This window comes from Corvus moneduloides, chromosome 9 (assembly GCF_009650955.1).
Source record: "Corvus moneduloides isolate bCorMon1 chromosome 9, bCorMon1.pri, whole genome shotgun sequence".
Lineage (NCBI taxonomy): Eukaryota > Metazoa > Chordata > Aves > Passeriformes > Corvidae > Corvus > Corvus moneduloides.
The window spans coordinates 16145270-16167303 of record NC_045484.1 but is presented as its reverse complement, the minus strand read 5'-3'; the positions used below and the strand labels follow the sequence as shown (position 1 = coordinate 16167303).

General features: G+C 38.4%; 1 protein-coding gene and 1 long non-coding RNA gene across 3 annotated transcripts; one reads left to right on the top strand and one right to left on the bottom strand.

The window, feature by feature from the left end:
* Positions 1-3529: 3529 nt before the first annotated feature.
* CDC7 (cell division cycle 7) lies at positions 3530-20368 on the top strand. Of its 2 annotated transcripts, none has more exons than XM_032118582.1 (12): positions 3530-3584; positions 5060-5210; positions 7095-7178; positions 9100-9235; positions 9873-9966; positions 10069-10211; positions 11891-12140; positions 12688-12783; positions 13809-13987; positions 15160-15242; positions 18051-18200; positions 19188-20368. In XM_032118582.1, the coding sequence occupies exons 2-12, from the start codon at positions 5117-5119 to the stop codon at positions 19562-19564; spliced, it is 1686 nt and encodes a 561-aa protein (XP_031974473.1). In that variant the 5' UTR covers positions 3530-3584; positions 5060-5116; the 3' UTR covers positions 19565-20368. The 2 variants fall into 2 exon arrangements, with proteins under 2 accessions (XP_031974473.1, XP_031974474.1); XM_032118583.1 differs by lacking the exon at positions 3530-3584 and adding an exon at positions 3798-4236.
* On the bottom strand, positions 5136-11662 carry LOC116448327. Its single transcript, XR_004241889.1, has 4 exons — positions 11422-11662; positions 9395-9511; positions 7508-7618; positions 5136-5217 (listed from the first exon to the last, which is right to left on the bottom strand). It is a non-coding gene; the product is annotated as an uncharacterized LOC116448327 (long non-coding RNA).
* Positions 20369-22034: the final 1666 nt, after the last annotated feature.

Sequence of the window (22034 nt, the reverse complement as noted above, 5' to 3'; positions counted from 1 at the left end):
TTACATATATTTTTAACTGCCTTTAAATAGGCTGTAGAGACTGCTATTGTGGTATGTTTTCTGACACCACAATAATTCTTGATATTTCAGATATAACTGATCAGAAAATGCTGGCAGAGACAGTCACTGCCACATTTGAGTGCATTATTCTAGGGCTGCATCATTTGCATGTGAGAGCAAAGCTGGCAATCTCAGTTTTCCTGGTTAAGAAATGGAAATGGAAAATGAAAAACAGAAAAAAGGACTTTAGTCCCATGGTTTTCAAATCAATCTCTTCATGTTAGTGCAAGACTCATGAGTCCTGAATGATTGAATTTGACAGTATTCCTAAAGGGCACAATAGCATGAAGAGATTTGTCTCAATCTGGCGCCAAAGAGAGCAAAGTTTTGCCATACAATCATATTACTAACAAAAAGAGTAATTAGAAGTAGGAAAGCATGTGCCATTTAGGCTAGTGAAAACCAAATAGTACATTTAACAGTCTCTACTGTCGTTAAAATTGAATTTTGTCTATGTGTGTATATGTATATTTCTAATACTGACAGGGCAACAACTGCTTTTATTTGCTCATTTCTAAGTAGTTTCTGACTTCTAATTCTAAGTTTCTAATTTATGAACAGATGTTCTTGGCAGCAAGGGGATGTTAAGGATTTCCTGCCTCTGTTTGTCTGGATACAATTAATCAATTACCATCCTGGATCTTGCTTATTGTTTTTCTAAGGCTGGAGGACAGTACAAAACAGGGAGACTTCCAGTTTAATTGACCTAGGAAGAGGTTAATAGATGTGCTCTAGTGTCAGCACAGATTCTTTTAGGCCTGTCAGCAGATACAAAAAGTTTGATTCAGCTGCAGATTCTGGCAGCAGTGGATGCAATCACACAGCAATGTTTGGATCCTTTCTTGGCAAGCTCCCAGATGTGGACTTTGGCGATTGCTTGTCAGCCGTAGGGAACATTCTGCATGGGCCTGGCTTGTCATTTGGCTTCTCATCCTTCGTATCCAGCCTAGAGATAAAGCCACAAGAGAAGACAGTGCAGCAGTTTGGCTCATAGAGTATTAGATTTGCTGCTTTGTTTGTCATATTTAGTCGATGCAATTTCTTCTTTTCCTTCTGAGAAGTTCCTACTGTGGTTCATGGTTGGAACTAGAAGCTCAGTGTTGAATGAGAAGGTGGAGCCTTCTCTGCCCCACAAGTGAAAGAATTTCTGCTTATCCAAGCCAACAGCAAAGGAGGAGTGTCTCATGCTATAGGAAAGGCACAGAAGCTGTGCAGATGCAAAGCAGAAGCTGTACCTTTACCTCTTCTACATTCATTCAAAACAGAGCAAAAATAAGCTAAAGGTACTTAAGCAAGTACTGAGGAAATACAGTGCAAATGAAACATATAATCTGTCTCCTGTGAAAAAATACATGGAGAAAAACATTGATTAAGAGGTGACTTTTGAGAAGATATTCCTATGAGAAGAATCATATCCAATTTAACTTAACTTCCTCCTTAAACAGAGGAAAAACAAAAAGGTAAAAAGTATTTCATAAGACATAAAGGAAGGCAAGCATCAAGGCTGGCATTTCTGGCAGGCTAAAAAAAGTAGGGCAATAAATTAAGAGACAACATTAGATTATACTACAAAGCCAGTTATGCTTGTGAGAACAACAACAACAACAAAAAAAGTAAAATTTGACATGATGGAGAGCCAGAATCACTGGAAGATGGCATGAGAGACCACAACATATTTGGATCAATAAGAAAGAAGAAAATGGAGAGGAGCTAGTGATCAAGCCAGATAAATGACCTGGGTCTAAATGAAAATAATTTTAGGTGTTGGAGCCAAGATAAATTTAGACATTACAGGGAAGGAAACAACAGCTAGACAGAGTTTGGATAAGAAGATAAAATGAAAACAGATTTCTTGCTATGTAGAAATGTAACTTAAGTGATGAGGAGGAAGTTAGTGTGGATATGACTGACAGAGAAGTGCCAATAATGGGAGCTGCATAGAAATGGTGGCGATTTGGTATTCCACATAAGGACAACTCCAAGGCAGGGAGGCCAAGGAAGTTGGCTGAAACCCTGACCTGGCCAGGAGGCAGCAGAGCTAAATATGCAATCTGTAAATAACCAGCAGCTATTTTGCAAGTATTAACTGGAAAACGTAATTCCTGGTTCAACAGCATTCAGAAATGGCTGTAGGTAGATTGTCCCGAGAGGTTAATTTAGAATGATGTTGCTTGTCATTAGCACTAGGACAAACCTGCACTTATGAATGCTTATGGTGCCCTTTGAACTTCCGTAAGATAACATGGATAAAAGAAATAACAGAATTTGGCCTACAGTATTTTGTCATTACACCTCATTTAATTAATGTTTGGTATAATCTGCTTTTAAATACAGTCACCCTTAACTAAAATTACTGAGCTAGCATACTTAACTTCACTAAAACTCAAGCTGCTGCACTGACTTATTAGAGCCCTAAACAGAAAGTGCAAATTAGAACAACTGTTGAGAAAGAAAAACCCAAACATCAAACCAAACCTGGCAAAACCACCAAAGCAGCTCAGCAACTCGTTTCTGCACCCTCCTTATAAAACGTGTAATAGGAAGCACAACTTAACAAAAGTGATGGAACCTGCTTCTGCTTTTAACGATTTCTTAACCTAAGCACAGCTTGTTATAAGGTAAAGCCAATCTAGAACATCACCTTGGAAACTTTGGCAACCCCAGGCTTGGTTGTTATGTACCAAGGGCTGTGGTTACAGTTACCTGAATGATGCAATAAACAAGAGTATTTTAGTTCATATTCTAGCAAACAAGATATCTATGCATTATCAAGTGCAGGGGAGCTGCTCTTTAACAAGAGTAATATTCTTTTATCTTAAAAAAAGAAGAAATATTGACCAAAAATAGGTAAAAAACAAGAAGTGCTAAATTCTTTTATTTACAATCATGTAACTGCATTGGTTTCAATAAAATCCAACTACTTCGAACATCAGCAAAACATTACAGTAAATAGTTCCAATAGTTCCACTGAATTTCCTAGTCTTACTCATTGCTGGTCAGCAGTTACAGCCCAGACCAAGAAGCAAATTTAATTTTGTATTCTGCGCGATCCTTTTGTTGTGTAATCAGGCAATAAGGCAAGGCCGCAAGCCAAGCTGTTCCCCCGTTATAATGGGGTAGGTGGAGCCATTCCTTGGCCTCTAGGCTATTTAACTGAATTTAGAGCGAAGATCTTACTGGGGACTTGGGGACTGGATTATTTCGCAACAACCACGCGTAGAAAAGAAAGTCTAAGGGCCAAATACTGTTTTCGGGGCCTTGAACACCGCGGGCATGCGCGCCCCGCCACCGGCGCCGGGCACCGCGGCAGCCCAGGCCGCTGCCCCCGCGGGGCCCCGCCCCCACCCCGCGCGCGCCGCTCCGGCCGGGCCCCGCCCCTCCGGCCGGCCAATGGCAGCGCGCCTTCCGCCACCCGGCGCCGCCATTGGCCGGGGCCGCGGCTTCCGCCGAGGGCCGGGATTGGCGGCGGCGCGCGGGCGGCGAAAGGCGGCAGCAGCAAAACCTCGGCGCGCGCCGGTGTCCGCGTGAGTGCCCGTCCGCGCGCCCGCCCGCGCCTGGGCCCCCCCCGCCTTCCCCCTCCCCTCACCCGACCCGCTCCGCTCGTCTGGGGGCCCCGCTCAGCGCACCCTCCGTCCCTCCGTGCCCGCGATCCCCGCGCGGGCGGCTCCCCTGCCCGCCCGGAGCGGAGCTGAGGGACGGCTGCACGCGGGGAGCCGAAGGGCCCGTCTGCACCCCGCTGCGGCCTCCCGTGAGCCCTGGGGCCGATGGGGAAGCCCGCGGCGTGCGCTCGGCCCCGGGCCTCGTTGGCGGGGGCTGTCCTGTAAAGCCGGTGGCGAGCTCCGGGTGTTCCCGCTTTGTGTGGCAGTGGTGACATCACCAGTGCGCACTGGGGTTGGATGTGTGACGGCTCTTGCTCGTCCTGTGCCAGACGGGTACTCTGTATTAATGTGTGTTAACTTGTAGTCCTTGTGCTGCTGGTGAGGTTTGGAACAGCCTAATCTGCCTACTCAACACTAGCAGAGGCAGTGGCTACCTGTAAGAAACTAGAACTCTCTCTAATCGCCTTCTAGTAGTTTCCAAGTTCCTCTCCAGCAAAGCTCTAGCAAAAAAACGGGGCTCAAAAGAGACGGCTCCTGCCTTTCGTCCCTGTTGTTACACGAGGATGACAGAATAAAGGTAGCTCAAATTCTTTAGGGGCAAAACGTATTTCTAGCTCCCTAGCTGAAACAGATGAATCCTTTCATCAGGAGTGTTTCAGAATATGTTTCCCCCGTGTGGAAAAGTTCATCCAGAACTCTGAAGGTTTGGCAAAGTAACAAGGAAGGAGATTTTTGAATGGAACCAGTTTTGAGTAACTGTAAGAGCTGGTGCTTCCAGGCTCACTTATCACTGGTTGTTCTGCCCTGGGACTCCCTGCCACTCTTTTGCACCTGAAAAGGGATTATCAGGGGTTTTTTTGATTGTACAATATTAGTGGATTTTACTAGTTTACAGTTTTAGGTAGTGTTTCCAAGATTAGGGAAGAAGCATTTCAAAATAAGTATGTTCTATTTTTCTTGTTGTGGTGGGAGGGCAACAAATAATTATGCCTTTTGTTGAATTTATCTAGGAGGGAGAGATCTCTTGTATTGAGAAGGTATTTTTTTCTCTTATAATTTCTTACAGTTTTTCTGGCTTTCTACAGCTGTTGCAATGTGCAATGCAGCTATTTCTGTGTACATCAGTTCCTTGCCTTTCAAAGCAAAACTTCAGGGAAAAGACAATGCTTTAATGTGAATGAGGAAACATGAGAGATGAAAATCAGTTGTATTTAAGCTTATTCTGCAGTCTTCCTTCCCCCCGCTCTATCCTCGTGGCTTTACTGGTTTACTGTTTCACTGGGATGGTGGGTGACACTTTGCTTTAGGTAGCACAGAACTCCTCAGGCTCCCTACATCTCATCTTAGGAACTGATTGCAGGGCCAGGGAAGTGTCTTACCAGATATGCTTGCTTCCCCAGGTGTCCAGCAGTGGCCTTCGAAGGCTTGGATTTTTTTTACTTGAGACTCGTTTTGTGATGGAGACAGTGTTGAAGTCTCCCTGTGATGAACAGCACCCTCAGCAGGCTGAAGACTTCCACGGAAATCTTGAGCAGAACAGCAAGCTTTCAGGTATGTGCTGAAATAGAGATTGTTCACATTATGTTTTGTTGCTGACATGCTGCTTCATCACTTAGGGAAACTTCTGTATCGATTATAAGTCTGTCTATATATGATCCTGTTGTATAAAGAATTAATGAAATGAAAACATTTCAGGTGGCTCTTGATTTAAGTTTATTCCTGCTGTTTGTGTGTTACAAAACTTCAGCAACAGTAGTTTGTCACAATTTGTTAAACCCAGTATTTATTTATTACAGAATGTTATTGTAAGAGGATACCAGAATGAAAAACAGCCAGCCCTTGAGAATAAAACTCTGACCAGACAAGTCTGACCTTTCCTGTAATTTCTGAAGATTTCATGAAGCTTTCTTGAATGTCTTATATTTGCTATATAATACATGGGTATTTGTGAAAATACTTGAAATTATTGTGCCAACTAATTGGAAATACCACTTTCAAGTGATAAAGCTTTTTATCAATAATTCTTTTTAGTGACAAAACAGTAAGACTTACAGCAATGATAGATACATTTCATAATAAGGTTCTGAGCAAGTAGGCAATATGAGTGTTATCAATTAAAGAAATGTTATGTAGTAACTTACTGAATTGTTAGTGTTATTTTATAACAGAAATTGTTTTCGTTCCTGAAATATTCCCCAGAATGTCTTAAAACAATTTGAAGAAGCAGAAAGAACAACTTAAAGGACAAAAATAAGGAAAGTAAATGCATAGTAAGTGAGGCAGCAGGTTTCAGTTCTCAGAAGCATTTTTAGTATGTTGATTTTTTATAAAATTTAGAAATAAAGAAAAATTAAAATTGAAAGTTAACTATAACTTGTGTTACTAGCTGATTTGTTGGGTTTTTATCAGGAAGAAAGGGTTCTTCAGGCAGTTTTTGTTGTTAAAGTAAGCTGCATAGAAGGCTAGGGATGCGTGCTAAACAATACTTTGTTTCCAGCCTGTGATATTTTGAAAAAAAATTCTTCTTGCTTATGACTTACTGCCCTGGTGAAAAATAGTCCATTTTTACATGTACAATACATTATAATTTATCTGTTTATACTAAATTTAATTTATTATTTATTTTTAGGATGAAAAATGTATACACATTCTTTCATTTGATTTACTTTTCAAATACCAGTTTGTGCTTAGTTCTGTATACTCAAATATTCTTTACACCTACTTCACAGAAATTAGTCACAGTCTCTACATAATTGATAGCGTCAAACGAAGAGAATTCTTATATGAGGTATAGAAAAATGCTTAAACAACAAGGATTTGTAAACTGAATGGAAAACTACACGGTTTTTTGGAAATTATACAGTACAGCATCCTTGTCGTGCCATCTAGTGATCGCAGCATGAAATGCAGCAACCTAAATGCAGAGCAAGCTTTGGTGCCAGCTATTGTCAGTAACAGTGTGAAAGACTGCATTATCCATCTTAAAAATATGTAAACAATAATTCTTTTTCTGCATTTTTGATTTGCATCTGATGGATTTGCACCTGTGCTTGCCAGAAATAGAAACAGCTATTATAGTTTTGTCTTCTGTCAAATTGCTGTTGCAAATCTCGTGTAAATATTTAGTGATGAGCTGTAGGTGTCCTACTAACCAGAAGGCTTTTGCCCTCTCAGAATCCGCTGTGTCAGATAAGTAAAAAATAATTGTTTAAATGCTGTAGCTTGTAAGGGAGTGTCATCGATGAAGAACAACAATATCAAGTATGCACATGGTAATGTCAGCGGGGATAAGATATCTTTGTGCTGTTTTTCCCTCTGTTTATGTGAATCCACAGGCCTATGAACTGACACGTAATTTGTGATCTCCAAAAAAGATCAGATAGGAATTTTATTACTTGATTCAATAACTTGTTTTCCCCATTTTTTCTACAACAGGAATAAAAAAAGATGTTGAAAAACTTTATGAAGCAGTACCACAGCTTGTAAATGTGTTCAAAATTAAGGAAAAAATTGGAGAAGGTAAATGTTTCATTTTACCTTGCTTAGAGTTAAGATTTCTTTTGGCATGTCTAACTTAAAAAGGTATAAATCTAAGATCCCAATATATGCAATGTAAGCCAAATGAATTTTTTTTAATGTCTCTGTAGGAATTCTAATATGTTGCTGAGCACGTGGGTGTATTAATTAGGACCATTTTCAAGATATTTTCTTGAAAATATGGTATATTATAGCCTTTTAGAAAAAACAGCATTCCAAGCTTGACAATTAAAAATTTTTGAGGTAGATTCAAGTAAGTAAATGTCTTAAAATTCCACTCTTTTTCTCCTTTACAAGAGAAATCTACTTACATGTAGCTGTGTTTTGACATGCTTAATTGGCGTTCCTTAAGTTAGCTTTGTTTCCACTAAAATCTCTTGGGCAGAGTTGGATGAGGAATCTGAAAGGCTGGACCTGCTTTACTTAAAAAATAAAGAACTTTTTATTTTTGAAGACATACAGTATCAAATTTTAGAATGCTTGTGTACACCTTGCCTTCAATAGATACTATTGCAAATACCTTAAATTAGTGTCAGGCATGACTATAAATAGATTCAGGTACTTCTGAGTCTGGGATTTCAGCACTTTTTGAAACTTTACCCATTCAATTTCTGAAAGGCTCTGTAACATTCCACACTTTTAAAAACAAAAGATGTTGATGGTAAGCTGGATTGTTTTGCATCTGTTTTGTGATGGAACTTCTGTGCAGTAGGTTAGATGGCTAGGAGGTTTTATCTCAAAAAAAAACCCCAAACTACCTAAAAACTCCCAACTCCATTCCCCACAGGAAGATAAAATTTCAAAAATAAAAAAAAAAATAGAGTTCTGCCCATTATAAAAAAGATAGTGTAATTAAAAAAATTTTGGTTATGTGAATAGTACTCTGATTTTACTCTTGGGAGCAAACAATGTTTTTAAAAAATACCATTTGCAGTTCAACAGCATTACGAGAAAACAAGCTTCTGCTTAGGATTCCACTCTGGAATCACTTTCATTTTAGCAGTTCTCACCACGAAAAATAATGTCTTAAGTCAAATTTGGTAACCCTTGTTGCTGTAATAGCTCTGTTGAAGGTATGGGTCTGTCTCTAGGTTGTTTGGGATTTTTTTTATGATTGCATGAAGTACTTAGTTTTTGCTGGCATTTTGATGTATGTGTGCACTCAGACTGTTGAACCAGCATGATGCAAACGCTTTACTTAAAATGTAATCAAAAGTTATTTCTATTCTTTATTCATATATTCCATTATTCATATGGAAGAACACTTCAACTTGCATGTTCAGGTATCTCAGATCATTAGGATAAATTAACCTCCTAAGAGGTATATTAGGATATCCTTAAAATTAAATGGCTGGGTAAGTTTATCATACAGTCTGAATACTCCCTTCCTCAAGCAAGTGTATCACATTTGATGTAGTAAAATGCTCTGGGCAAACAAACAGTATAGTTACACATCATGTGGGAAGCCTTACTTTATAAATAAGGTACAGAATTAAGGAAAATGTAGCAATTTCAGAAATGCTCTGAATAGCACTGGCAGTGCTTCCCAGATTAGCATTATATAGTCCTCTTACATTGTAGGGAAAGGAGTTAGATGTCAGATGAAAGTAAGCTACCTAAACAAGAAAGCAAATCAAAGATAGGAAATCTACATTCAAAGAGCACTGTGTCCCAGGCAAGTTAGACAGTGTTATATTTGCATTTTTACTGACATAAAAAACTTGTATACAAGATCACTGAATTCAGTAGGAGAAAAAAGGAACTGGATTTTTTCTTTTAGAATCTGCTTTTGATGTAGTATCAAGTGTACTGCAGGATTGTGAACAGTTAGATCACTTCTGTAAAAATCTGCATTGACCTAATTAAAAATGTTGAAGGCAGTGTTTTTCTCTTTTGTTTACAGGTACTTTTAGTTCTGTTTACTTGGCCACAGCACAGTTACAAACAGGATATGAAGAAAAAATGGCTCTGAAACACTTGATTCCAACCAGCCACCCCCTGCGAATAGCTGCTGAACTTCAGTGCCTCACAGTGGCAGGGTACATAAACAAAAAAATTATGATTGTCATGACTAAACTGCTGAATGTTGTCTCACTGTTCTATATTTATTTAAGTTTTGGCATTTCTCTTGATTTATTTTTAACCACACACATATATATTCTTTTTATTGAGAGCAAATAACAAAAGGAGTGTCTTACCTGTAATGGATGCCCTTTGCTGCTAGTCTCAGTTGGGGGGAGGGGGTGGGGCTCTATTTTCCATCTGAGAAATTCCATTATGTATCTCTGTGGTAACAAAGTTCCAGTTCTGAAATGCTTGGAAAAAAGAATCACTTCGTTAGAAAATGTGATTTTAGGAATGAATACATGTTGGCAGAGTGTGCTGAATAGCACCTTCCTAAAGCAGTAGGATCATGAAAGTTAGGTCCTATATTTAATTACCGTGGTAACTACAAACCACAGCCCCACAGATAATCTGTAGAGTTCTCATTCCAAACTGCAGAACAAATGGAACATAGCAGCGAGCAGCAAGAGCACAACTATGGATTGCTGATAAGACTGCTATCAAAATATAAATTAAGATTATAAAAGAAAGCCTGACTGAAGTTTTTAAGAGATAAAGGAAAATAAACGTCCACCTTCTGGTCTTTGTTCAGTAACACTACTTTTCTTCTAGGGGACAAGATAATGTTATGGGAGTTAAATACTGCTTTAGGAAAAATGATCATGTTGTTATTGTTATGCCCTATCTGGAACATGAATCCTTCTTGGTGAGTCTCAGACTTTTGATGTGTAGTAAAAACATTTAATTAAAAGTAGTTGCATAATTATTCTATGATTCTATAAATTACAGTATCCAAATAATCTTTCAGGACATTTTGAATTCCCTTTCCTTTGAAGAAGTGAGGGAATACATGTTTAATCTGTTTAAAGCGTTGAGGCGCATTCATCACTTCGGTATTGTTCACCGTGATGTCAAGCCCAGCAACTTCCTCTACAACAGGCAGCTAAAAAAGTGAGTCTGGCCATACTATGATTTCATCTGGGCATGTGTGCCTGGGCAGAACAGAGTCAATTAGGCTTTTAGGCTTCTTTCCTTCCAGCTGCATAACATGTGCTTAAGTAATAAAGCTAAAAACATTCTTTTTATTTGTAAAATTTTTCTTTCAGTGTTAGGGGACTTAAGAAGTGAAGGAAATTTTTTTACTTAATGTAATACCTGCTTCATAGAGTCACAAGTACCTGATAAAGTGAAGATTTTACTACTGAGTAAAAGCACTGTATTTTCAAATAAGAATGAGAAGAATAAAATCAGTAATTTTTTTTTTAAATAAGGAAGTTAACTTGTGGTGCACAGAATGATCCTTGTACATTTTTAATAGTGAATAGGGTGAAACTGATACAGATAAGATAGCTGGCTTTGAGCTGTTTTCACGTTACATTGAATTAATGTTTAGTAGGGTTGGTTTTTCTGCCTGCAAGTTACAAAATTTAAAAGCTGTAAAAAGTGAGGTACTGCTTCTTTGTGAAGATCTGAAGTGGATAGAATGCTGCAGTGCTAGCAGTCCTATAGCTGTATTTGTTAGCATTGTTCTCTGTACAGTTGAGACACTAAGGTGCTCGAGTGTGTCCAAAGCAAAGCACTGAGAGAAGGTTGTAGCAGGATGCACATCCCCAAGTAAAAAGTGATAAGATGACAGGAAATGGCCTCAAGTTTTACCAGGGAAGGTTTAGGTTTGATATTAGAAAAATTTCTTCACTGAAAGGGTTATCAAGCATTGGAATGGGCTGCCCAGGGAAGTGGTTGAGTCACCATCCCTAGAGGAATTTAAAAGACCTGTAGATCTAGCACTTGTCCCTAGCACTTAGGGACTTGGCAGAGCAGGGTTAACAGTTGGACTTGATTTTAAAGGTCTTTTCCAGCCTAAGTGTTTCTGTGATTCTATGCAGTGACAGTTTGTAGGGGTGATTTGATTGCATTTTGCCAAACCACAAGCTTAAAAGTTTGAGAAATACTGTTTTGTTTGTTTTTTTAATCTGTCAAAATGAATACACACTGCCATTTTGCTCTTCCAGCATTTGTTTGAGCCTTAATCTCTACTTTGTGTCTAGAGGCGTGCAGTTGAGTTTGAGACCCAGGGACAGGTGGATTGTCTCTGTACTGGTTGTAGCAAAAAATAATTCTTTTAGAGACAGATCTGAAGTGTGAGCTAAGATAGTCTTACCTGTTACAAGACTAAAGAAAATTCCAGTAATATTAGCCAGAAGTCTGTCACAACTGTAAGCACTGTTGGTCTTGTCTGTCTTCACTGCTACCTTTGTCCTCTGCCCATGGGAACCCTGCAAGAGTCAAGCCACTGGTACATGACTGCTGGCTGAAGATTCAGAGCTGTAGGATTAGAAGAACTTCAAAAATGAGTTGCTGAAAATATGTTTTAACACCTTTGGAGAAAGTATGTACTTGAGATTTTGGGACAAGAAACAGTGAACAGTGGTATAGGGTAAAAACACTGAGGGGATAGGTGAGATGGGAATGTAGGAGGAGAAGGAAGAAAATAGGACTGTGATGCTGGCAACAGTACAGATAAGCAACATTGAATGAAATGTGAAAGAAAGATAAATAAGTAATGAACAGTAAATTGAATGATTAATAGATACTTTGTGACACCTGATTCTAAATTTTTGTCTTTTCAGGTATGCCTTGGTAGATTTTGGCTTGGCACAAGGAACCCCTGATACAAAAATTGAGCTTCTTAAAACTGGCCACTCTGAAGACCAGCAGGGAAGTTGCTTGCAAAATAATCCCACTGTAGCCTTGGGAAATGGGGTTTCTGTCAGTGTCACAGCACCTAAACAGATAGCTCAACAGTCAGCCTCAAAAGCAGCTGATAGAAGGTCCAGCTCACTTCTGAAAGTACAGATGAAACAAGGAAGAGGAGAAAAGGTTCTCAGTCTCTTTCATTAATGCTGTTGTATGTTTAATGTGTTCCTTCATCCAACAGGGGGAGATGCAGTACTTGCACAGAAGCTGAGCCTGCACAGCATCATAGTGTTCATATCAAAGGAGCTACGTCTACATAACTACTGGCTTCATCATTATCTGTTAGATCTAATACAGTGCTGAAGGCTGTATAAAACCCCAGCATGGGTTACTATTTAGACAGCCTTAAATCCTTTCATAGGAGATAGGGATGGTGAAACTCCTCCCCAAGCCAATAATCATTCACCTGTGTTTAGTTACTAGTTGCATAACAAATGCAGTACAGGGTACACTGAGATTGTCTTGGGACACTTCAGAGGTGTGATTCGTTTTGTAAACATGTTTGCTGTTCTGTCTAGACCGTGTTTCTTCATCCACAGTAAACTGATGCCTGAAAATAACTTACACACAGCTGTTCTTGTTTTATGTCACTTCACACTTTTTTTTGACCTGTCAGTACCCAGACGCCTCTTAAACAGGATCCTTATTGTCCTTTTTGCTGGTATTGTAGGAGGACTCTGTGCACCATTCTGTCCAGCGCTCTGTCTTCGGAGAGAGGAATTTCAATGTCTATAGTTCTACATACCAGGAGAACTCAGGCACAAAAGTAAGAAGTATTGACTCATCAGCAGGATCAGTCTGCTGCATATTTGAAACATTATAGAACTGGTTGTTCTGTAAGACTGGACACTGCTCCACAATGCTATGAAATGTGAAAGGCTTTTGAGCAGATTATTAAATATGTCTTTCCTGAAAGGCTCGAAGAATTTTTCATTTCTGTTTCAGTCCCATTTGAAACTCTTAAACAACAAGTTCTGTAGCTGTCTCCCTAGCTGATCTTGTTTGGATGCTAAGTTAATCTTTTTTCCTATGTATCTATCTGTGCAACTAATCACAGAATCACAAAATAAGCTAAGTTGGAAGGGGCCCGTGAGGATCATTGAGTCCAGCTCCTGGCCCTGCACAGTATACCCCAAGAGTCACTCCATGTGCCTGAGAGCATTGTCCAAATGCTTCTTGACCTCTGTCAGGTTTAGGGCTGCGACCACTTTCCTGGGGAGCCTATTCCAGTGCTCAACCACCCCCTACTTACTGTGTGAAACTTTTTTAAAAATTATTTTGCAGTTGAAGCTGAGGATAAAGCTTGTAATGGTTTTTTTTGTAATTAGTATTTAATATGACAAGGGGGAAACACCTACTAAATTAGAGGGTTTGGTTTGTGGTATTTTATTGTAGAACTAGAGTTAGTGCTTGTGTGTTGCTGTGGGATTTCATACTCTTTTCATTTTTTTCATACTGAGCCAAAAAAAAAATCTTGAAACGCTATACTAACTTGAAAAGTACTTGTCTTGTAGCTTCAGAATATCTAATATAGATTGGTTTTAGTAAGCACTGAAAATGTCTTCTGAAGGGGAACGGATGAAATCAGGATATCTAGAAATCAGATATCCAGAAAGTTCCAGTGTCTGTTTTATAGTAGTTTTGATACTGTTAAAGAGGTTTGCTGTGTCTGTCCTAAAATTCTTCTTGTTCATGAGCACTTGTTAAGTCAGTATTTTAGGAACTGTCCTATCTGTATGTAAAGGGAAACTTCTTAAATATGTCACTTTCTCTACAATATCTACATTACAGCTCATAAAACAATCAAAGATGATCGATGTTTCATCTAGGAAGCTAGTAACAAAGAAGAAGATTATTTCTACCAAAACTGTGAGCAATGGGGCAGCCAGGAAAGCTGCCAGTGGTTGCCCTTTAAACCTGCCCTGTGACTGTTATGCAACGGATAGAGTTTGCAGTGTTTGCCTTTCAAGGTAATTTGCTTTGATAGTGTTGTAAAATTGTCTGCTCTGCTGTCAAGCAAACTCAAACTTAGATTTACTAGACTGCTGATTTAGTAAATGAAAGACAGCGTTTGATCTCTGCAGCCTTTAAAGCACTAAGTATGCTCTTCTTAAGAATAGTTCATGGAATTCATGGATTTGTTCACTGCTATCTGCATCTAGAAAGATTCACTGTTAATTATTTTCTTGTTGTGTTTACTTATTCACCTACATGTGTTGTAGAAAATCACTTGTGTTAATTACAACACTTAGAAAAGACAATACATCATTCTGTCATTTAGTAGTTATCTAATTATGCCAACAGTTGGGATTCTGGAAATCATGAAATGTAGAATAAAAAGGAAGCATGATTGTTTTGTATTTGTTAATCTAAAAAACAAATAGAATCACAGAATGGTTTGGGTTGGAAGGGACCTTAAAGGCCATCTTGTTCCAAACCCCCTGCCATGGGCAGGGGCAACTCCCAGAGACCAGGTTGCCCCAAGCCCTGTCCAACCTGGCCTTTGAACACTGCCAGGGATGGGCGTCCACAGCTTCTCTGGGCAACCTGTTCCAGTGCCTCATAGCTCAATTAAACTCCATCCCTCTGCAGTTAGTTTTGATTATGATCTACTCTTGCCTTTTATCTACACGTTTTTTAAAATAATTATAACCTCACACCTCTTAGTTAATCTAGTAAAAACTAAATTCCTGGCAACACTCAGAGCAGCCCTTAGTTTGCTCTGGACTAACACAAAACCATAGCATCCACATTCAAGAATCTCATATTCTTTTTGCCTTGGGTTAATTAGCCTCAACTTCAAAGTTTCCCATGAAAACAAGCTTTTAACAAAAATGGCACTTCTCTTAGATGAAACTAAGAAAAGGCCATTGTGAGTTAAGTATGCAATAAGTATTTCTCTGGTATTATCTTATGCTAGATAATATAATTATAATATAATAGATAATAAGATTGTTATGTGTGTGTCTTACAAATTCATGCTAGATAAGATGTTCAAACTTCTGTAAAATTTGAATAAAGCAGGGTTAGGCTGTTTACACGTCTTACACAAGCATATTCTAAAAATAATATTAAGCATTACTAGATTTAGAACTTTCTTATCAACTTTTATATTCCAAATTTATTTGTCTCTTATTACAAGGCGTCAACAAGTGGCTCCCAGGGCAGGAACACCTGGATTCCGAGCACCAGAAGTATTAACAAAGTGCCCCACTCAGACCACAGGTACTGCCCAACAGACTGAAACAAATGCCTTTTTTCACCTGTTCATCCTTCTCATTTATGCATATTTTGTTGTCTTTTTTATGGGAGGATTTTTTAACTTGTGAAATTCATTTTTCATCCCTTCTAATGCTTTTTAAGTATTTTCTGATTTTAATTAAAAGTTTATTATTCAGAGGAAGAACAGTTCAGGAATATTTCTCCTGTGTTTGGAACTTGAATGTGTCTTTATTCATTGGAGAGGTAGTGCCATGCGCAGGAGTTGAATACAATATATTTTAAAAGAAAATAAAAAATTTTATGAAGTTTCTTGGCTTATTTATTCAAGAAAAATCTTGAATAAATCTTGGGGAGAGAGGACGTTGTTTAGCCTTTTCCAGGCAGATTGTAACATATGCTGCTGTAACAGGTACACTTAATGGTGTGATTGCAAATGTGCTCTAGAAAGCATTGTTTAATGATTTTTATCAGTTTTTTTTTCTTTTTGCTAGTGCTGTAAATAGCTGGTGTGTAAATGTAATTTTTTTTAAACTAAAATTTTAATTTTCCTCTGTTAAAATTTAGTTAATAAGGTTCAGTGGTTTGGGTAAATATCAGGGCAGAGGGACAGTTAATGTGTTAGCTGGTGCTAGCAAGATGGGAGAGGTTGTGCCTACCTGCAGCATGGAGAACCAATAGAAGCAAAGTTATCCATTAAACATTTGGTGTATGACCAGGAGAAAATACAAATGTCCTCAAAAACTGAATTTAAGATAAAATGTTTTAGCCATTTTTTTTCTGAATATCTTTTGAGAAAGTTGTCAATTTTCAGTAGTTAACTCAAAATAGAATTAACAATATATTTGATCAGCTTATGCCTAGATAGCTTACTGTTATTTGAAACAACATCTGTCCTGTGGGTATGACTGGGTTTTCAAAGGTATGGCAGCTTGTTTGGAGTTCTTGTGCCTGTGCTGTAACAGCCAGCTTTATGTGCTAGCAGACATCCAGAAATCTAGGACAAGTTTCAACAATCTCTGAATCCATCTAGACAGAATTGGGCAGAAAGAAGACATACCTAGGAAATCTTGGACACATGCTGGTGTTAAACACGCTTTCAGATGGTTTTCTGTTCTCTGGGGTAATGAATAGCAGGATTACAAAGAGTAGGGGTAAATCTGGACACCCTTGGGTGTGGCACAGACATCCCTGGACTGAGTCAGTGGTGCTGAACTCCTGCAGTATGTCAACAAAGGCCTTAATTAGAACTGGGTAGACTAATACTAGTATTTATGATATCATGTTTTATTTGAACTAGCAAATATTATTGTCCACTTTCATATTCCTGCCAATCTTACTCCTAGTTTTGGCCTCTGTGCTGAGACCAAGTTACTGGCTGAATCCAGCTGACTACCCAGAGCTACTGTAGCACATCTGACCTAGGTTCACAGTGCTGGAAGTACAACCTAAACTCCCAAGTTGATGCTACAAAGGTCCAGTTACACTTTCCCTTGGTTTGTCCCTCTGTTCCCCTTTCCTCACTAGCTGGATAACACTAGACAAAAGCATAGGGAGGAATCATGATTTTGATGTCATCTTGCACTCTGCTGATGATCACAGCTCTACTACAATTGTGGGGCCAGGATTTACTGCCCATTCAGATCTATAATGCTTTTTAATTTCAGCAAGTTACATAATTAAACCTTTTCAAAGATCTTGGCCTTGATTACTTCAGCTTGCCCAACCACATCCTCAGGGGGGTGCACAGCCCCTCAAACAGAAAATATTACTGTATCACTGTTGAAAAGATGATATTAAAAACTTTTTTACAGGAACTATGCAGAAGGTAGAAAACTTTTCCACTGTAAATTGTGCCAAATGATTAACTTGGATTTTTATTTTTTAATAAAAGACTAAAATCTGGTTTTGCAACTAAAGTCAACCTAATATTTTTTTTCAAATCAAAGTGCTGTGCTAAGACTGTTTCTAATTAAAATGTCCAAATTAATTATTGCCTATTTTGCCACTTACTTTGTTGAATAGGACTAGGCTGAATATGCCTTTATTTCCCCACTGTTAATTTTTTCTTCAGAGTTTGAGATCCTTCAAACTCTCTCCTTCACTTTCCTTGCCATCTCTCAAAATGTGCACCTTAGTGAGCCAAAAAAGTTACGGCAGACAGGTATTCTCGTAACTTCCAGTACTAAAGTTTCCATTAGGCTTTGGCCTCTATCCCCAGAGTACTCTCTGTACTCTTCGTAACACAATGAAAGTAATGAAGAGCTTTGAACTATTATGGTTTTTAAACTGCCTATCTTGTCAAGTGAGTTCATATTAGAGAGGAAAAGTTCATAATAAGATAAAATTCTTAGTACTGCCCACCTGTGGCAGCCTCAGTCCCCAAAAAATTGTTTCACAAACATTTGTGAATTGTTTTTTATTTATGACCCTTAGGTAAGGTTTTCTTCATGTGAAGTAAAGTTAAATATGTATCAAAATCAGGGGGCCATTTCATTTGGCCCCTCTCATCTCCCTGGGTAAAACAACTTCCAACATTGTTTTGGTCCATTTTTAGTTAAGCAAGTTAATGAAATTACTCATATGAAAAACCATCCCTCTGCATCGAAGTAGGAAATTATTCTTCAATCCAATTATAGCAATTTCCACTTTTGTCTGAAGTATAGCTATGTGACTAAAGTCAAGAAGTACTTCAGAACATAACTTTTGCTGATAGAAACTTTTCAGATCGTAATTTCTTTTTAAAGAAAGTTGAGATTTTGTTTGTGATGAAATCATGGGTTTAGTTATTAATAAATTTGCTTTCCTTTGCAGCAATAGACATGTGGTCTGCAGGAATCATATTCCTTTCTCTACTCAGTGGACGATATCCATTTTTCAAAGCAAGTGATGATTTAACTGCTTTGGCACAAATCATGACAGTTCGTGGATCCAGAGAAACCATTCAGGCTGCTAGAACTTTTGGTATGCAAACCTTAATTATGGGGAAAAGGGGAAAATGTTATTTAATGCTGTGATTTACAATCAATGATTTTTTGTGTGTGTGTATAAATATATTTTTAGGTTTGAGAGTAATTTTGGAAGCAAATCACACTTTTTGCATGTAAAAACTATAAGTATTATTCTACATTGACAGACTTTTAAGACAGTTTTGTGTTTTTCTATCTTTTACAGAGTATGGGGTACTTTATGTCATAGTTTTCCCAACCTGTCTACTTCCTTTCACTAAGTTAGGGCTACTTGAGGTGAAGTATGCCAACTAAATGTTTCCTATTGGCATTTGGTTAGAATTCTTGAGACAGTGCTTCTATTCCTACAAAACTTGGCCTGGAGGCTTAAGTCAATATGACTTAATATTTAGATGATGTAAACCTTGCTTTTCCCTCTGCCCCTCCCCCCAAAAGGCCTAGTAAAACAAACAAACAAACATGCTAAAAACCCAAAACCCAACAGCTGGCCTGTTTAAAAAAGGTACAATCACCACAAACCACAAAAAATCCAAATAACCATTCTGCTAATTGCTTGCAGGCCAAATGCTGCAGCACTTGCTACCTGGATGTGTAACTGCCAGCATCAATTTTCATTCTCGAGCCAGAGGTGTAAAAATCAGGGTATTTAATTGTCTTCAATTATTTTAAAATGACAGTGAAATGCATAATGTTGGTGTACAGGGTGGCTGACAACCTGTCACTACATAACTTCACATAACCCAAAGCTCTGTGTTCTGAGCAGAACTGAGATGATGACCCTTCTGACTTTCAGGGTCTGCTGCTGCAACAGCAGGGCTGGTGTGGTGGCATGGGGGGGTAAATTTGGTTCTTTGATAGATTTGGGACGTTTTTCTTTCATGCTGGTTATACTTTGAGACATGAAGTTTCTCTGAAACTTAGAAGTTACAGTTGCATAGATATTATAATAAAATGTGGCTTATTGTACAATTTTTTTCCCTAGGAAAATCAGTTGTGTGTACCCAAGTTGTCCCAACTCAAAATCTACGAACCCTCTGTGAAAAGCTGAGAGGAACAAATAGCAGCTGTAAGAGATCTCAGGGGGAAGGGCCCAGCAGGTCTGAAAACAACACAGCTTTGCCAGTTGCAGCAGACAAACCCTGTGCTCCTGAGACACTCGGAAAACAAATTCAACACTTACAGAATTTTCAGGAAGGTGATGGTGCTTTGGAAGTGAAGGCAACTGACATGAAAGGATGGGATCAGGTTCCTGATGAAGCATATGACCTACTTGATAAGCTACTAGACTTAAACCCTGCAACAAGAATAACTGCAAAAGAGGCTTTGCTGCATCCTTTTTTTAAAGACATAAAACTCTGAGAAGATAACTTACTCTGTTATTCCTTTCATCTGTTTTGTGTGGAAATTAAATACTGAGGTAGTTTTACCTTGTTGCCCTCAACATTTACACTCACTGAAGTAATATCATACTGTGCTCTGAACTACTGAAATTTTGTCTTGTACAGTTAGACTGCAAATGTCAGTTTAAGAAATACTTGCAGATGCAAAGTTACATAAACATCACTAACATGGTCTTATCCTAAGACACTTCTGAGAGGTTATTGCTGTGCATACCTGTTCTCTAAGAAAGTTAACTTTGATCAAAAACAACAAAGGAAAAAGAGTTTCGTAAGCTCTATGCTTAATTCTTGAGATATTCCCTTAAAATTTAGAAGTTTGCCTTAAGGTAAGACTGAAATAAGAAAGTGTTTGAGAGACTTTTTTCTGTAGTTGCATATCTCTTTGTTCCTGTTTGGTACATGGGGGACTGAAATGGAAAAAAGTGTATTCATTTTGTTCAGACTATTTTCAGAGAACAGTATTACTTTGGGAGTGTTGCTAGAGAAAAGGCCAGGTGCTGGAGATTATATCATCAAAAGAAAAGCGTAACTTTTAAAAGTATATTTTTGTTCCTGTCAGGCCTTTCCTACTTAGGCAATAGTAATAAATGCAGTTACTCATTTTGCATAGCCCATGTTTCCTCAGTGCCATCGGTAACTGTCAATATTCCACAGCTGCTGCCTTCAGAACGTCTCAGGTGCCAGGCATAAGTTTGATTTCTCTTGTAGAAACTGATTTCTTAAAAAATATCTGTTCAATAAATGATTTGGTTTTATAACTTCAGAAGGTTGTCTAGAGATGCTTCTATAAAAGTTAGTCAGGTAAGGTTTTCCTGTGGGATGTTTCTGTTCAGGGAAGATCTTGCACATTGGTTTCCTGCATAAATTCCTCAGTGATAGAAGACACTTTTCAGATAGCTCTAGTGTGTATGGCTGTGACAGTGGAGTATCTTAATTATCAAGGAAGTCTTATCACAGAGTTAGCTGGCTCTTGTCTGGTCCTAAGGAGGAAAATCCCATACCTTCAGTGTGCAAAGTCAGCTACATCATGTTCAAGAGAAGTTTCTCTAAAATCCTTGATAATTCTGGAGACTTAAACACAATACAGTGTTTTTCCATGTACATTTCTTGAAATGCTGATGGAGTTGCTGTAAGAGGTTCTGGGCCATTCTGAGTAAGATTGCTGCTTTGGTAACTCTTTTGAAAGCCTTCTCATATGAGCTGATGGTTATGACAGTGCAAAGATCCTGACCAGGACTGGGTCTGAAGAGACAAGACTTCAATATTTTCAAAATCTTGAATACATAGGAAGTGATTGTAATGTTGCTCTGTTTCTGGCATCAGCTGTTAGGGAAAAATATTTGCAGATGTCAGAATATTGATTGCAGAAAATCTTGAATCCCACAGGACCCTGGGGCCCAGGTCTTAGTAATTTTTGCTGTTTATATAATTTCAACACAGCATGTCACTGAGAAATTATTTATCTAAAGGAACTGTGGCCAAATTTGGCAAGCAATGCTGTCTTCCAGTGTCTGCAGATGTATTGTTTCCTCCTACGTTCACTCATGCTGTCTATGGCCTTATGAGAGCACCAGCTGACAACAAGTGAAAATATGTCAGCTATCTATTGTGAGCTTTCTAAGCAACTTCAGCTCTTAAAGTTTCCCTGCTAACAGCCTTCAGCAGCTCCTTCCATCAGCCCTACAACAATTAACCACTGCATTCATTTAATAGCCAAAAAGTGAAAATCATTGCTAATGGTATTTTTTCCAAAACATTAAGGGTAAATAAAACTTGTAAGGAACAGTTCTAAGCTCCGTGTATTCCATAACGAGCTGGAAGAACACATTGGTATTCCTTTTTCCAGACAGCTATTTAAAATGTGGAGAATTTTTTTTCAAGGGGAAGGATAAAGTAAAAAGAAAAGTGTGTTTGAACTAGCATATGCTTAGGAAGTACTTTTTGTAGCAGTCTACAAAAGAAGAAAGCCAGAAGTAAAATGTTAAATGCAATGGGCTCTCACTGGGAAGAAAAAAAAAAAAGAAAAAGATGAAGGAAAAGAGCAAGAAAACACTAGAACCGAGCAGTGGTTGCCACTGGATTTTCTGCTTCTCTCTGCTGTGGTTCTAAGAATCTCTCAAAACCATAGGTAAGAGCCAAGTACTAAGATTCCTTTGAAGTTTTAATACAGGATTTGAGGTATTTCTAAACTGAACGTGAATCTTGTACCATGAGAGCTGCAATTAAAAAAAATTCTGCAGAGAAATTGCATCACTACAACAAATGTTCAGTGGTTGTGAGGCTGCAGCTGGGTTAGTATTAAGTTCTGGACACCATCTATGACAAGGTTATTAACAAATTGGGCAGAAACCAAAAATGGCAGCAAAAAGCTGCATGAACTTGGAAAGATGAATAGAAGCTGATAACTAGAATTCTGAGATCAGAATGCT